General features: G+C 41.1%; 1 protein-coding gene across 1 annotated transcript in view; it reads right to left on the reverse strand.

The window, feature by feature from the left end:
- Positions 1-18132, reverse strand: part of LOC148148279 (scavenger receptor cysteine-rich type 1 protein M130-like) — a 49844-nt gene that overhangs the window by 21790 nt on the left and 9922 nt on the right. Inside the window, exons 5-8 of the mRNA XM_087993949.1 lie at positions 15816-16133; positions 3304-3618; positions 2015-2329; positions 47-358 (exon numbers count right to left, since the gene is read on the reverse strand). Of these exons, the coding sequence (XP_087850075.1) occupies positions 47-358; positions 2015-2329; positions 3304-3618; positions 15816-16133 (1260 nt within the window). The remainder of the gene's footprint in view (positions 1-46; positions 359-2014; positions 2330-3303; positions 3619-15815; positions 16134-18132) is intronic.

Consider the following 18132-nt stretch of genomic DNA (forward strand, 5'->3'; position numbering starts at 1 on the left):
GCAAAATTATGCACAGTTTAACCTACATAATTAAAGAAGCGCTTACCAGTGCAAACCACACCCACGTCATCAGCAACAGACAACTGTTTCATTTGTGTAAAACTGCAATTCCATAGGAAGGGTTCATTGCCATTGCATTTGACATTGTTGATCAAGGATGGACCTGTGCCTTTGCCAAACTTCGAGTGGTTGTAAATGTTAATTGCAGTGCCACAATTCAGTTGTCTGCAAACCACAGCTGCATCCTTGAAATTCCACTGAGTGTCAGTCACTCTCCCCCAAGTGCCGCGATAATAAACCTCGACTCGGCCATCACAAATGGTCTCCCCATTGGCCAGTCGTATCTGCCAATCTTCACCTGTACAAATGCAATTTGATAATCCACGTTAATGAGCATTTTAGAGTTGAAATGTGCACATCAATTATAAAAATTGTTATTCTGTTTACCATTATGCAATTAATTTAAGGGGCATGCATTACAAATCCATTTTGTAAAGGTTATCAACAAGTTAGATAAGGGATTCAGGTTTCAAGAGAAGCCTCAGTCAGAACATTTTTGATCAGAAGGACAATGCATTTCCTCATTTCGTCTGATGTGGCCACAAGCCCATAGCAATTGTCTTCTCCGAAGCGCCTTTTCATCTGGCCTTCCAAAGCATTCAGTTTAAGTGCGGTTTGTGTGCGCCAAAATATACTCACATTCCATGAATGAATAAAAATAGAAGTGCCATTTTGTTTTCGTATTTCGGAACATGTCGATAGCGTTGGAAAGGCCAGAGTTTACCTTTGATCCCACAGCAGATTGTATGCTGTTCCTACAGCCACAGATGAGGGACGGAGGTACAATATGTTGCCTCAGGAATGATGATGAAATGGCAATATGTTTCCAAGTCATGGCGGCCTGTGAACTGAAGGGTGCCTTGGAACGGGTGACATTACTCTATGCTTCATGCCTTTGCTTTCAGAGGTAGTAGATTTCTTGGGAATGAAATGTGCTGGAAGAGAGTTTTGGTGAGTTGCAATAGTGCTCCTTTGAGCTACCAGGTCCATCCTCATGTTAAAATGAACACAGAATTCTGGAGGAACTCAACTTGTCTGGTAGCATGTAGTGCAAGAAGCAGAGTTAACATTTTGAGTGTGACATTTATTCAGAACTCTATCCTTAAGTTGTGGATATCTGCCAGAACTGCTGAGATCCTCTTGTGCCAAATAAATGTTAGAATTACACTAAAGACTAGGAAGCCAATATTGAGACTGAGGTACTCACATTGATGGAGAAAGTGAGGACTGCAGATGCTTCTTGATGAAGGACTTATGCACGAGACGTCGATTCTCCCGCTTCTCGGATGCTGTGCTTTTCCAGCACCACACTCTCGTACTCACATTAGTGCCAAATTATATCTCTCATTTGGAACAGAATTTCCAACAGATTTTGGGGTTTTAGTTTCTACTGAGTGTCATAATTGTGCACTTGTAGAGAATGTGAAAATTTATAACTAAAACAGAAATTGCAGGAGAAGCTCAGCAAATCTGCCAGGATCTAGGGATAGAAAGCAAAGTTACCGTTTAGAGCCCACTGACCCTGCTTCAGACCTCGACTCGAAACATTAACTCTTTCTCTCTCCACAGGTGCTGCCTGACTTGCGGAGTTCCTCCAGGAATTTCTGTTCTTGTTTACAATTTTCGGCATCCTGTGGTTATATATTTTAGTGCTGCGCATATTCCTCATAGGAAGTGTAAAATCTGATTAATATCAATCTCTTCTGACAAAGGAGATGCATTGAAGCTAGGAAGTAAATAACTCTGGTATCCTGCTCTCAGGAACCCCTCACTCTGCTGCATCCCACGTCTCTGAAATTATCACAATCCAAATTTGCGGAATTATTACAAAGCAGAAGAATTCGGACTTTCGCACTGACAACGGACCGTGATATACAATGCGCTCAAGAAATCTTACATTAAAATAGATACAGCTAGATAATAACGAATACGTGAATCTGAATGAAACATCTACCAGAACAGATGACCCCAGCACCATTGCCGTGTGAGCACTTTTGGTGTCCCGAGGATGAAACCGGGCAGTCACGCAAGTGCATTTCATTGCCGATACATTCGTAGATATCGTTCCATATCTGCCCAGTTCCCTCTCCAAAATATGCACCTCCTGGTGCTGCTATTGCGGCTCCACAACCGAGTTGATTGCAGACAACAGCTGCATCCTGTAAATCCCAGTCGGTATCGCAGACTGTGCCCCAGGTGTCACCCAGCAGTATCTCCAGTCGTCCTGAGCAGGTATCATTACCACCAACTAAACGTGGTCCCTTTTGACCTTGGTGCAGAAACAATACATGTTCATAAGCTGTATTCATATTCTAATGAAAAAATGTCTCTAATGTACATCTCTACAGTGCATATAGAAGCGATTGTTTGAGCAAGGAAACCTCGATGTTTCAGTAAAGATTGAGTCTGCAGTGCCACAATTTTATGAGACAAAGAAGCTTTGACAACAGCAAAATGTCGCTGTAATAACGGATAGATGAAGTGGAAGGAGCTGTGGAGATACAACAGGTAGGACACATATTGATTGTCAAGATGAAATTCAATATTAGGGGTGACACCAACATTCTGTGAATGAAAGGAAGCCAAACAGAAGTAATCATCTGAAGGGAGGCTTTCACGTTAAATTCACCAGATTATTGTGAAACAGAATAACGAAATAGAATTATAGTTCAGGAAGATGCTTATTTATTGGAGATTCTGGTGCAAAAAAATGTGGAAACTAAGCAACGGATACGATATTCTTTCCATTTCATAAAATGTCGAAGTGGCAACACGGAATAAAATTGACTGAACCATGTGGAAGCTATTGGGCATTTATTGTTCTGACTGCATGTTTATCAGGTGAGAACAAAATCTATTGAAATCCGAGGGGTTTTGTGAAACATGGGTTGAAGCGGCTCTCGTATTAGCTTCTGAGCTTTGTTTCCCAACCTTTTCATTGTCTGCTGCTTTTTTGGGACAAGATTCTTTAGCTCAATTTGAACCACAAACGAACTTTCTCCTTGAAAACGGCGATTAAATCAATTTGATCGTAAACATTGAAAGGAATCCCCTAGCGTCACTTCGAATCCTCACGTTGAAACGCGAACAGCAATCTGGGCCAAATGTTGAAATCAACCACGTTTCTCACATCAGTGACGGACGCATAAGCTGAAAAAAATGTCGAATCTACAGGAAAATAGCACGAACTTTAAACTTCGCATTCCACTCGAATCTAGGAGTAGGAAGTTACAAAACGCTTACCAGAGCAAATGATACTGACGTCATGTCTGTGTGTGCAATTCTTTTGATTGTTTGGTCTCATCGGGCAGTCCCAGAAAATGGTCTCATTCCCCTGGCATTCATAGATATCCTGCCACACAGGACCACTGCCCTCTCCAAACTGAGCCTCTCTGAGCACTGCTATCACTTCGCCACATTTTAAGGAAGCACAAACCACACGAGCGTCTTGTGAATCCCAATGTGAATCACACACTGTGCCCCAAGTATTCCCTTTCTGTATCTCCAATCTTCCAGAGCATCCATCCGTTCCACCAACCAGTCTTGGCTCTCTGTGTTCTGTTGTTTTAAACAGATTGGATAAAATCTTCAACATAATTAGCTTGAATCCACAACATAAAACAAAAACATTATTTCGAACAGGGATTAGCATTGTTCAAATGATGAAATGGTAATTCATGATGAAATTTGATTGACCTTTCCTCACATTTTATTTCTTACAAATAGTAAATAATATTTTGTTTTACAATTTTTTAGTGACTCACATGGTACAGTTCAACATGAGCTTCTGGATCACACTTGAGCTTTCATTTGTATTTTACCTTGTCATTTTAATTTTTAAGTCTCAGTGAAAAAAAAACATAAAATGAGGAATTGGCCTGAAAGCATTGCGATGCAAAGTTGGATTTCAAATAGTTCACACAACTGATACAAACTCAGAATTTTATTTTTACAATTTGAACCTTCAAGCTATACGTTTGGAATAAAGTGTTATCAAGTCGTAAAATGCGTCTGTAATAGGTAATAAATAGCTTTCCTAAATCTTTATCCATTCCACAATTCTCTATCATCAAAATGTCACAATTATTAATTGTTATTGACAGTTATAAAAGGTTTTACAAGTGTTCTTACCACATGAAAAAGGTGGAAATTAACACAGTTGAGTATGTTAACTGTTTTGTGAGGGAACAAAAAGGAAATGCGACAACTGTGTGTCCTCTCCTATATGGGCAGCAGCAACTTGGCAAGGCTTCTCCACAACTGCTACTGCTCACTAAAGGAAGATCAAAGGCAGCAAATACATGAAACACCAACACTTGCAAGCTCCCTTCAAAATCATAATCATTCTGACTTAAAAATATATTGCCATTCCTCTGCCAGGTGGTAAAATTCTAGAAATCCCTTCCTAACGGCATTATGATTCTATCTATGCCACAAGGACTCTTGGGTTGAAGAGATGTCTGATCACCACTTTCCTGTATGCAATTAAGGGCGGGCAGTAAATGTTAGTCTAGCTCATATCTAAATCGGGTGATGGAATCAATCAAATAAATCCTCACCTTAGCAATGCTATTTATGAAGTACATAACTACATTATTTTTATTATCAAGGTTATTTGGTATCCAAAAGAATGATGACCCAACATTCTTTTCATTTAAGAATTACCACATATATCAGCATCATGAAATAGCAATAAAAGATATGATTCCATGCATCACTAGTTAGTCACACCTGGAGTCTGTATTATGAGAAACACAGAAATTGTAATTTACTTCCCACACTTAATGTGAGTAAAGTTTCTGGTGTGGAGACTGGCTCTAATGCAAGAAGGGATAGATCGGGTTCCAAGAGATCAATTCTGTTTTGGGTGACTCTAGTCCGAGGCACAGACAGACGTTTCTGTGGCCAGCAAGGAAAAATCAGAATGATGCATTGGTGCCAGGATCAAGGATGTCTCAGAGAAGATGCAGAATGTTCTTAAGGGGGCGAGGTACCAGCAGGAGGTCATTTTACACATTGGAACCAACAACATAGGAAGGAAAAAGAATGAGATTCTGGAGATCTTTGAGAGTAGTAATATTTGGATTACTCCTGGCCCTGAGAACTAGTGAGGGTAGGAATAGGAGGGTAGCGCAGATGAATGCATGGCTGAGGAGCTGGTACATGGAATCTCTTCTGGGGTAGAAGTGACCTGTACAAGAAGGATAGATTGCACCTGAATTGGATGGGGACTAATATACTTGCAGGGAGATTTGCTGGAGCTGCTCGGAAGGATGTAAACTAGTAAGGTTGGGATGGGACCCAGGGAGATAGTGAGGAAAGAGATCAATCTGAGACTGGTACAGTTGAGGAAAGAAGTGAGTCAAACAGTCAGGGCAGGCAGAGACAAAACATAGAAAAAGGGAGGACTGATAAATTAAAGAGCAATTATTTCAATGCAAGAGGCCTAACAGGGAAGGCAGATGAACTCAGGTCATAATTAGGAACATGGGACCTGGATATCTTAGCAATTACAGAAATGTGGCACAGGGTTGGACAGGACTGGCAGCTTAATGTTCTAGGAAACAAATACTACAGGAAGGACAGAAAGGGAGGCAAGAGAGGAAGGAATTGATGTTTTTGACAAGAGATAGCATTACATCTGTACTGAGGGAGAGTATTCCTGGAAATACCTCCAGGAAGGTTATTTGGGTGGAACTGAGAAATAAGAAAGGGATGATCACCTGATTGGGATTGTATTATAGATGCCCTAATAGTCAGAGGGAAATTGAGAAACAAGCTTGTAAGGAGATCTCAGCTATCTGTAAGAAAAATAGGGTGGTTATGGTAAAAGATTTTAACTTTCCAAACATAGACTGGGACTGTCATAGTGTTAAGGGTTTAGATGGAGACAAATTTGTTAAGTGTGTACCAGAAAATTTTCTTATTCTATATGAGGATGTACCTGCTAGAGAAACTGAAAACCTGACCTACTCTTGGGAAATAAGGCAGGGCAGGTGACTGAGGTGTAAGTGGGGGAGCAGTTTGGGGCCAGTGACCATAATTATATTAGTTTCAAGATAGTAATGGAAAATGATAGACTAGATCCAAATGTTGAAATTCTAAATTGGAGGAAGGCTAATTTTGACAGTATTAGGCAAGAACCCTCAAAGGCTGATTGGGGGCAGATGTTCGCAGGTAAATGGACGGCTGGAAAATAGTAAGCCTTCAGAAATGAGATAACGAGAGTCAAGAGACGGTATATTTCTGTTAGTGTGAAAGGAAAGGCTGGTAGGTGTAGGGAATGCTGGATGACGAAAGAAATTGAGGCTTCGGTTAAGAAAAAGAAGGAAGCAAATGTCAGGGAAAGACAAAGTGAAACTTTAGGAGAGTATAAAGGCAGTAGGAGTATACTTAAGTGGGAAATCAAGAGGGCAAAAAGGAGACATGAGATAGATTTAGCAAATAGAGTTAAGGAGAATCCAAAGGGGTTTTATAAATACATTAAGGACAAAAGGGTAACTAAGGAGAGAATAGGGCACTTTAAAGATCAGCAAGGCAGCCTTTGTGTGGAACCGCAAGAGATGGGAGAGATAATAAAAAAGTGCTTTGCGTCAGTGTTTGCTGTGGAAAAGGACATGGAAGATATAGAATGTGGGGAAATAGTTGGTGTCATCTTGAAAAAATGTCCATATTATAGAGGAGGAAGTGCTGGATGTCTCAAAATGCTTAAAAGTGGATAAATCGCCAGGACCTGATCAGGTGCACCCTCGAACTCTTTGGGAATCTTGTGAAGTGATTGCTGGGCTCCTTGCTGAGATATTTGTATCATTGAGAGTAACAAGTGAAGTGCTGGAAGGCTGGAGGTTGGCTAATGTAGTGCCACTGTTTAAGAAGCCTGGTAAGGACAAGCCAGGGAACTATAGACCAGTGATCTTGACATCGGTGGTGAGCAAGTTATTGGAGGGAATCTTGAGGGGCAGGATGTAAATGTATTTGGAAAGGCAAGGACTGATTATGGATAGTCAGCATGGCTTTGTGTGTGGGAAATCATGTCTCACATACTTGATTGAGTTTTTTGAAGAAGTAACATAGAGGATTGATGAAGGCAGAGCAGTGGATGTGGTCTATATGGTCTTCAGTAAGACATTCGACAGGGTTTCCCATGGGAGACTGATTAGCAAGGTTAGATCTCATGGAATATAGGGAGAACTAGCCATTTTGATACAGAACTGACTCAAAGGTAGAAGACAGAGGGTGATGGTGAAGGGTAGCTTTGCAGACTGGAGGCCTGTGACCAATGGAGTGCCACAAAGATTGGTGCTGGGTCCACTACTTTTATATAAATGACTTGGATGTGAGCAAGAGATATAGTTAGTAAGTTTGCAGATGACACCAAAATTGGAGGTGGAGTGGACAGCGAAGATGGTTACCTCAGATTACAACAGGATCTTGATCAAATGGGCTAATGGGCTGAGAAGTGGCAGATGGAGTTTAATTTAGATAAATGAGATGTGCTGCATTTTGGGAAAGCAAATCTAGGTCCTAGTGTTACTGAACAAAGAGGCCTTAGAGTCATAGTTCAAGTTTCATAGCTCCTTGAAAGTAGAGTCGCAGGGAGATAGGCTAGTGAAGAAGGTGGTTGTATGCTTTCCTTTATTGGTCAGAGTATTGAGTACAGATATTGGGAGGTCATGTTGCAGCTGTAGAGGACATTGGTCGGGCCACTTTTGAAATATTGCATGCAATTCAGGTCTCCTTCCTATCAGAAGGATGTTGTGAAACTTGAGATAGTTCAGAAAAGATTTACAAAGATGTTGCCAGGGTTGGAGGATTAAAGCCATAGGGAGAGGTTGAATAGGTTATGGCTGTTTTTCCTGGAGTGCCAGAGGCTGAGGGGTGACCTTATAGAGGTTTATAAAATCATGAGGGGCATGAATAGAATAAATGAACAAAGTCTCTTCCCTGGGGTCAGGGAGTCCATAACCAGAGGCATTGGTTGAGCGTGAGAGGGGAAAGATATGAAAGAGACGTAAGGGGCAACTTTGTCGTGGAGGGTGGTACATGTATGGAATGAGCTGCCAGAGGAAGTGATGGAGGTTAGTACAATTGCAACATTTAAAAGGCATCTGGAGGGGTATATGATTAGGAAGGGTTTGCAGGGATGTGGGCCAGGTGTGGGCAGGTGGGACTAGATTGGGTTCAGATTTCTGGTCGGCATGGGCCAGATGGAACAAAGGGTTTTTCCACACTTCAATCAGATACTCTGCAGCCTTATCTGTTTGCAGGAAAACAGCCCCAGCCTATATAATCTCTTTAAAGCTGAATCACTTCAGACCAGGCAACATCTTCATGAAGCTATTCTGCACTTTCTCTAATACAATCACATGCTTCTCATAGTGTGATGACCAGAAATGCACATTACTTACAGGAATCCTGAAGAAGGGCTTATGCCCGAAACGTCGATTCTCCTGTTCCTTGGATGCTGCCTGACCTGCTGCGCTTTTCCAGCAACACATTTTCAGCTCTGATCTCCAGCATCTGCAGTCCTCACTTTCTCCTTAAATATTCCTTATGCCTTCTGAACCATTTTATCTTTCCACCCTGTTACCTTCCAGGGTCTTGAACATAGGTACCAAGATCCCTCAGATCCTCTGTACTTCCAAAGCTGTTACCATGCAATGTGTACTCTCTTGCCTTGATAATCCCTCAGAAAATCATTACCTCATTCTTTTCAGGTTTGTATTCCATTTGCAACTGTTCTGCCCATATGATAAATCTAGCTACATCAATGTGTAGTCTACGACATTCTTCTTTGTATTTATCAGGCACTAATGTTAATGGCATCTGCAAAATTATGATCATACTACCTGCATTCATGCTCAGCCATTAATGTACACAAAACAGCCAACATTGAACCTTATGGTACACCACTGGACTCAAGCTTACAGGCACATGGCATTGTTTGACCATCACTCTTTGCTTCCTGTGACTAAACTAATTTGCCAGATTTCAATGTATCATCTGCGAAGTGAGACCTTGTCAAAAGCCTTACTGAAGTCAACGTAAACCATATCAAGCTCATTAGCAGCATCCATACACATTGTCGCCTCCTTGAAAAATTCAAAAGTCACACAACACCAGGTTGTAGTCCAACAGGTTTAATTGGAAGCACACTTGCTTTCAGAGCGACACTCCTTCATCAGGTGATAGTGAAGGGCTCAATCGTAACACAAATTTGCAGTGTCATGTAACTGAAATTATACATTGAAAAATTGATTGTCTGTTAAGCCTTTCATCTGTTAGAATACAGTGATAGTTTCACTTCTTTCATGTGTAAATCAAAAAACCTTTTTTTAAAAGTTGCATTCTCGGGTTAGCTGTTAACAATGGTGATAGCTAGACAATATGTTGAAGGTGTTAGCCCCCTGTGTTCTCTGTCTATGACCTGATGTTTAGATTGATTCTAATCTAAAAAGTGAGATAACAGAGTTTTACATAATTTCATGCAGTTTTTGAGCTCAGAGTTCTACATGAATGTATGCAGTTTTTGAGCAAAATGTAATGTAACTCTGCAAGTACAAATTCACCCCACAAATTATATGTGTGCATGTGGGTCTTTGTCTGTCTGTGTGTGTGTGTGTCTGTCCGGGGTGACTCCATACAACCATACAACTCCATACAACCCTGTCACGGTGGACGCTGCAAGATGTGTCAGATTGTGGGCATAGATACTACCATTACGCATGGGAACACCTCCCACCTTGTACATGGCAGGTACTCATGTGACTCAGCCAATGTTGTCTATCTTATACATTGCAGAGGCATGGTACATTGGGGAAACCGAGCAAAGGCTACGACAACGGATGAATGGGCATTGCACAACAATAAACAGACAGGAGGGTTCCCTCCCAGTTGGGGAATACTTCAGTGGTCCAGGACATTCAGCCTTGGACCTTGGGGTAACCATCCTCCATGGTGGACTTCCGGACAGGCAGCAGAGGAAAGTGGCCGAGCAGAGGCTGATAGCTAAGTTCAGTACCCATAGGGAGGGCCTCAACCGGGACCTTGGGTTCATGTTACATTACAGGTGATCACCATTGCACTACACACACACACAGATATTCCTACACACATATACACTCTCACATACACACGGACACAGGTACACACAGATGCGCACACAGACACACACACACTCCCTTATAGACACACACACTCCCACACTCGCACATGCACCCCTCACAGACTTAAGACATTCTGCACTCACTACACACACACACACACACACACACACTTTCTCACACTCACAACCCCCACCCCAGACAGACACACACACAGACAGACAAAGACCCACAAGCACACATATATTTTGTGGGGTGAATTTGTACTTTCAGAGTTACATTACACTTTGCTCAAAAACTGCATACATTCATGAAGAACTCTGAGCTCAAAAACTGCATGAATTTATGTAAAACTCTGTTATCTCACTTTTTAGATTAGAATCAATCTAAACATCAGGTCATAGAGAACACAGGTTCCTGAAGAAGGGCTAATGCCCGAAATGTCGATTCTCCTGTTCCCTAGATGCTGCCTGACCTGCTGCGCTTTTCCAGCAACACATTTCCATCTCTGATCTCCAGCATCTGCAGACCTCACTTTCTCCTCAGAGAACACAGGGGGCTAACACCTTCAACATATTGTCTAGCTATCACCATTGTTAACAGCTAACCCGAGAATGCAACTTTTAAAAAAAGATTTTGTGATTTACACATCAAAGAAGTGAAACTATCACTGTATTCTAACAGATGAAAGGCTTAATAGACAATCAATTTTTCAATGTATAATTTCAGTTACATGACACTGCAAATTTTTGCTATAAATTCTGTGTTACGATCGAGCCCTCCACTATCACCTGATGAAGGAGTGTCGCTCTGAAAGCTAGTGTGCTTCCAATTAAACCTGTTGGACTACAACCTGGTGTTGTGTGATTTTTAACTTTGTACACCCCAGTCCAACACTGGCATCTCCAAATCTTGAAAAATTCACACATTTTTCTGAGACATAATTTCCCCTTACAAAGCCATGTTGACTAGCATTGATTAATCGCTGTCAATCCATAGAACATAGAACATAGAAGAATACAGCACAGTACAGGCCCTTCGGCCCTCGATGTTGCGCCGATCCAAGCCCACCTAACCTACACTAGCCCACTATCCTCCATATGCCTATCCAATGCCCGCTTAAATGCCCATAATGAGGGAGAGTCCACCACTGCTACTGGCAGGGCATTCCATGAACTCACGACTCGCTGAGTAAAGAACCTACCCCTAACATCTGTCCTATACCTACCACCCCTTAATTTAAAGCTATGCCCCCTTGTAATAGCTGACTCCATATGTGGAAAAAGATTCTCACTGTCAACCCTATCTAAACCCCTAATCATCTTGTACACCTCTATCAAGTCACCCCCAAACCTTCTTTTCTCCAATGAAAACAACCCCAAGTGCCTCAGCCTTTCCTCATACGATCTTCCTACCATACCAGGCAACATCCTGGTAAACCTCCTTTGCACCCATTCCAGTGCCTCCACATCCTTCCTATAGTATGGCAACCAAAACTGCACACAATACTCCAGATGTGGCCGCACCAGAGTCTTATACAACTGCAACATGATCTCAGGACTACGGAACTCAATTCCTCTACCAATAAAAGCCAGTATGCCATAATGCCTTCTTCACCGCACTATTTACCTGGGTGGCAACTTTCAAAGATCTGTGTACATGGACACCAAGATCCCTCTGCTCATCCACACTACCAAGTATCCGATCATTAGCCCAGTACCCCATCTTTTTGTTACTCTTACCAAAGTGAATCACCTCACACTTTGAATCACCTACATTGAACTCCATTTGCCACCTTTCTGCCCAGCTCTGCAGCTTATCTATATCCCGCTGTAACCTGCCACATCCTTCCTCACTGTCTACAACTCCTCCGACTTTCGTATCATCCACAAACTTGCTCACCCAACCTTCTAACCCCTCCTCCAGGTCATTTATAAAAATGACAAACAGCAATGGTCCCAAAACAGATCCTTGCGGAACACCGCTAGTGACGGCACTCCAAGATGAACCTTTGCCATCAACTACTACCCTCTGTCTTCTTCCAGCCAGCCAACTCCTAATCCAAACCTCCAACTCACCCTCAATGCCATACCTCCATATTTTTTGCAGTAGTCTACCATGGGGAACCTTATCAAACACCTTACTAAAATCCATATACACCACATCTACTGCTTTCCCCTCGTCCACCTCCTTAGTCACCTTCTCAAAGAATTCAATAAGGTTTGTGAGGCACGACCTGCCCTTCACAAAACCATGCTGACTATCTTTGATCACATTATTCCTATCCAGATGTTCATAAATCCCATCCCTTACAATTCTCTCTAAGACTTTGCCCACAACAGAAGTGAGACTCACCGGCCTATAGTTACTAGGGTTATCCCTACTCCCCTTCTTGAACAAGGAAACCACATTTGCTAGCCTCCAATCTTCTGGCACTACTCCTGTAGACAGATTAATTCTGTTCCTTGTTAGTTTCATTGCTTATCCCTGTCACTCTTGAATAATAATATCACATTACCTCTTCTCCAGTCATCCGGCATCCCTCCAGTGGCCAGTGAAGATTTGAAATTAATTTTAAAGCCTATGGAATCTCCTATCTTGCCTTCCACAGCAGGTTGAGATACATGTCTTCTGGGCGTGGGGGATTTTTCCACTGTTGAGCCTGCTAAAACTATGAATGCTAATACTAATATCTCAGTGCTAATTCATTCAAGCACGTCAAATTCTTATCCCTGGTTTCTTGTCCTTCTCTGCAATTAATATGGTTGCAAAGTGCTCATTTAAAACTTCAACAATGTCTTTGTGTTCTGCATACAGATTGCCACTTTGGTTCCTAATTGGTCTTCTTCTTTCCTTGGTTATTCTCATGCGCTTCATATATTTAATCCTTTACGGCTCTGCATTTTGTTTATTACCCTTTTGAATGTCTCTGACTGCTTTGACGTAGATTTTCCTGCAAGTCCACTTTAGTCCGATCCTGTTTTATCTCAGTAAAATTGACATTCATTCAATATAAAAACTTTATTTCCAGAATAGCTTTAACCTTATCCATTATAACGTTAAATCTTATTGAATCATAGCTACGTTTACCAAATCATCCCATTTGCATGGCTTAGTGCCCTTAAATTCAATCCAGCTGCACCCCTTCTCTTGAAGGAGTTTCTGCAATGTGGCTTAATAAATTATCCTGGGAACATTTTAAGAATTCCATCCCTCTCAGCCTTTCACACATTGTATTTTCCAATTAATATTGGGAAAGTTAAATCACCTAATATCGTTATCCTATTAGATTTTCACTTCGAAGTTGCCTACATGTCTATCTTGCTGCCTCCCTCTAACTGTTTGGGTATTTATAGTGCACCCAGCAAAGTGACTGCCCTCACTTTGTTTTGGAGTTCTATTCATATGGTCTAATTCATGGAACCTTCCAGGATGTCATCCTTCCTTGCTGCAGTACTTGACAAATTGTTCTCCACTGTGATACCACCTCCTCTTCTACACACCTCATTACCTTGCCTAAAGTGACTGCACTCTGGAATATTGAGCTTTCACTTCTGTCCCTCCCTCAATCATGTCTCTATGACAGCAATTTTATGCATTCTCTTGCGTAAACAACACTGTTAATTCATCTGCGTTACTTCATGCATTAAAATAATGCCATTCAGACTTGCCAAGATCCCTTGTGTATTAACTTGACTATATTTGAACTGTCTTCTAGACGGACTTGGTTCTTCTCTATTTGTCTGTCGATGATCCTCTACTGTCCATCCAATCTGTATTCTATCACCAGGCAAATTAGTTTAAATGTCCACCACCTTTACGACCGAACACCCTTGTATGTTCAGTATGTTCAGTTCCGGTGCAAACTGTCAGACTTGAACTACTCAAACTTTGCCCTGAAATGAATTTGATTCTGGTCCTGGAACCTAAAGCGCTCTCTCCTGTTCCAATTTTTCAGCCACACATTTATCTTTTCTATTTGCTTATTCCTGTATTCGCTAGCATAGAGAGACTTTGACCAGCGGGAGTTATTTCAGAATAAGGTGTTGTCATTCCAAGACAGAGATGAATTTAAATGTCTTCTCTTAGATGGTTGGATAGTGAATCTGTGGGGTTCTTTACAGCAGAAAGCTGTCAAGGTTATGTCATTCAGAATATATAGGGTGCAATATTTCTTTATAAAGGAACAAGTCACGTGATAGTGGGTAAACGCGGGGTAGTGGAATTGCGGATTATCAAATGGATTTCAGATACCCATGTAATGTTCTGTGGCCCTACATTCGAATCCCACTCTAGCAGATGGTGCAAATTAAATTCAATAAAACGCTGGAATTAAGATTCTAATGATGACCATTAAACCATTGTCATAAAACATCCATTTGGATCACTCATGTCCTTTACAGAAAGAAACTGTCATCTGTACCTGCTCTGGTTTACATGTGTATCTCAAACTGATGGCAGTATTCCTACAAAGATTCTGTGGACTCGAAAAATTAACCCTGCTTTTCTTTCCACAGACGCTGTCAGACCGGCTGAGCTTCTTCAGCAGTTTCATTTTTTGTGATTGACTCTTAACTACTTTCTGAAATGACCTAGCAAGCCATTCAGTTCCACAGCAATGAAGGAATGAAATAAATGCTGGCCGAGAAAATGATGCCACATCCCATGTGTGAAATAAAAAATGAATTTGTCATAAACTAATTTGATGCAGCAGTATTAATGAGACAAATAGTCTATTTATGTTCCTGTGTCTTACATTTTATTATCACCCTCTAACCTATAGCAAGTTCTATTCCTTGCAATTTGGACAGCCTGCTGTAGCGTGCGAGTAAATTAATACCATCTATCCCTCAGCACCTTTTTCACAGCTGAAGCAACATTTTAGTTCGAACCAGAGACAGGCTTCCCTGTAATTTCTAATCCTCGCCAAAAATTAGCAACTGCAAGAAGAGATTACCAAAGTAAGAACTGCATAATGTATAAAGCTTTGCAACATGTTCAATCCTTGTAGGTCATATAAGTATTTTGCTTGCAAGGGCAGGTCAGCAGTACAATATTCTGGAGCACATAATTGAACTCCTGACTCTCCGGAGTCTTGTCTATGAGTCAGAGGCACGAATCAGAAACGTGATGGAATAATCTCCTTTATGATCCAGCTCCAACAACACTCACAGTCACCACCCAGAACAATCCAGAGCAAAACAGTTGACTGCTTTGTTACCAAACATATTCACTCTCTCCGTCACTGATGTTCAGTAGCAGCAATGTGTACCATTTACAAGATGGCTTATAGAAATTCACAAAGTTGGACAGCACTTTTCAACCCTATGACCACCACCATGTAGAAGGACAAGGGCAGCAGGTACATGAGAATACCGCCATCTGCAAACTAATCTCCACGCCACTCATGATCTTGACTTGGAAATATTTACCATCCATTCAGTGCCACTGGGAAAATCCTGGAAATTGATACTTAACAACATTGTATGTAGTTCAACAGCAAATCACTACCAAGCTCTCTTTGGCAACTGGGATGGGCAATAAATGCACACACGCCATACTTTTCATGATTGCACAATTTGGTCAGTGTTTTGGAATACAATAGTGCCAATGGCATTTTATTATCTGAAATAATATACGCAGAGAAGTTACCTGAACAAACAACACCAGCTGCTTCTTTCTCTGCCGAGCAGTTTCTGTGAGTCAAAGGTTTCACCTCACATTTCCAGGGATCATCCTCAGTGCCTTTGCAGTAAAGTTCAATGTTCAGCATCGGGGCATGACCAGCCCCAAACTGAGAATTTGCTGATGCAGATACAGCGTTACCACAGCTCAGGAATTTGCAGAAAGCATGAGCTTCATTCATATCCCACATTCGGCCACAGAGGATACGAGTTGCTGAAAAGCTAGTAGCCTCAACTCTTCCAGCACAAGGGCTGCCTCCATCCTTCAGCGCAGCTACTTGCCTGACTGTCAGGGAAGAACATTTGAGATTATTCACATTAGCTTTCATGCACCAATTTAACAAAAGGCAATAAGCCGTCAGTTTAAAATCACCTCGCGACAGATATTATGGCCATCCTTCCTATTTGAAAGCATTCAATTGATATAAGTCTATCAAGCAAGAGGTTAGCTTTACCATTACAGAGAAGAAGAAGAAATAAAAGCTGTTGGTCAATAGAAGCAAGAGAGCAATCTTTTAACATGCGATGTTTTAATAGAAGTCATAGATCATTAGTAATTATTACTATGAATAAAAAAAAAACAGACAGAATGGATAAAAATCTAATTTGGAATTGTGGACAGTGCAAAAGGAAGTACAAAGATTAGAAATCAGCTGGAGTGGAGATTATTGTTTTAGTTTATAAAAGCAACAGAATTATCCTGCAGTTGCAACACTGATAGACCATTCTACCGTCAATCAGTGCTAAAAACTGGTCCACTAACATTACAACGATGTCATATTTTTCCCTGATTCCAGTAACATCGAGCTGGTAAAACCAAACTAATTATCTCATTCATTTGTCTCAAGTGTCTCTTGATGTGAGACAGTTGATTATGCGCATTTTGTTTTCTGATATGAGACTACTTAAACGTACTTGAGTTTCCTAGCCAAAACACAAACTAATAATGCCTTCACCTCATTCTTTGAGCACTCTTACGCAATATCCATCACCCGATAATTTGGCATTACTGTTTGAATGTTCACTTTGGCATAAGTTAGTTTTCAACATCAAATTTTACGCAACTTTCTTTCAAAAATTACAGCCTGCCATAAAAGAAGGTTGGTTGCACCTCACTGTTTTGAGACAATGTAACTCAGCCATGGTTGAATGTAGAGGACAGGAGCAACTTTGAGGATAAAAAAAAGTGCGGCAGTCATGAAGTTGAGGTGGGTGCATTTGTATGTTACGCAACTTTATCCATTAGCCAATCGTGAACACCCACCCACAAAAAAAAGAGCAAGCTAAGTGTTAACCCTCTGTTTTTGAAGTAGTGGGGGGGGGGGGGGGGGGGGTAGAGGATGTGGTCTGGGATTGCTTCAAATTTTATAAGAACCTTGAATCAACCTGGTTGCACCTGTTATTGCACACCGTTGGGTTAGGTGGGTCTTGAAACTTGGTATCATAGGCCAGAGGCAGGGATTCTACCAATGTGCCTGAATAAGCAAGATTCATTTTGATCTTCCTAGTATCTTATTTACTGATTGAGACTAAGACATCAAAGTATCCGCAAATTATGTCTCATGCTATGATCAATCATGTTTTTCCATTGGACAACTTAACTAGTCAAAGCTACACATGGTTAAAGAGTTTTTTGGAAAAGTAGATGTTAGCGATATAGAAGGCAACAAATATTCTCATTTGACTTTGCTCGAAATAAGTATGAACAATTTTAGTTAGGAACACAAAGTGTTTAGTAGTTAGCAGCTGAATTTGGTTGACTGCAACTATCACAATTGATTTTCTTAAACTATGAATTCTGAAAGATATCACCAGAGAAGCAGAGGCACAAATGACAACGGACATCCAGGAATGGAACTACAGAAAACATCTTTTCTTAGTAGAGTTACGCCCGTAACGTCAACTCTGCTGCTCTTCGGATGCTGCATGACCTGCTGTGCTTTTCCAGCACTGCACCTTTCAACTCTGACTCTCCAGCATCACTTTCTCCATATATAAACAATGCCAGATGTTGAGCTCCATGATGTCAGATTAGGTGTACATTCAGACGTTTTGGTCCGGCAATAAATCAATGCAATTTTAAAATAACATCGTGCTTTTAAGGGTATAAAATGTCACAACTTGCTTCACAGAAGTACTATAAAAGAAGCAAGATACCTTGCCACATGGCGAAAAATTAACGAAGATAATCAGTTAGGACTGAGGAGTGTCTGAAATGAGTAAAGCAAGATAATGAGACATAGCCAGTTAGATAAGGAATTTCAACGTTCAGAGACCAAGGAGCT

The sequence above is a fragment of the Chiloscyllium plagiosum genome, unplaced genomic scaffold (assembly GCF_037043375.1).
Source record: "Chiloscyllium plagiosum isolate Xiang-an unplaced genomic scaffold, Cpla_swu_hap1 HiC_scaffold_13, whole genome shotgun sequence".
NCBI classification, from domain to species: Eukaryota; Metazoa; Chordata; class Chondrichthyes; order Orectolobiformes; family Hemiscylliidae; genus Chiloscyllium; species Chiloscyllium plagiosum.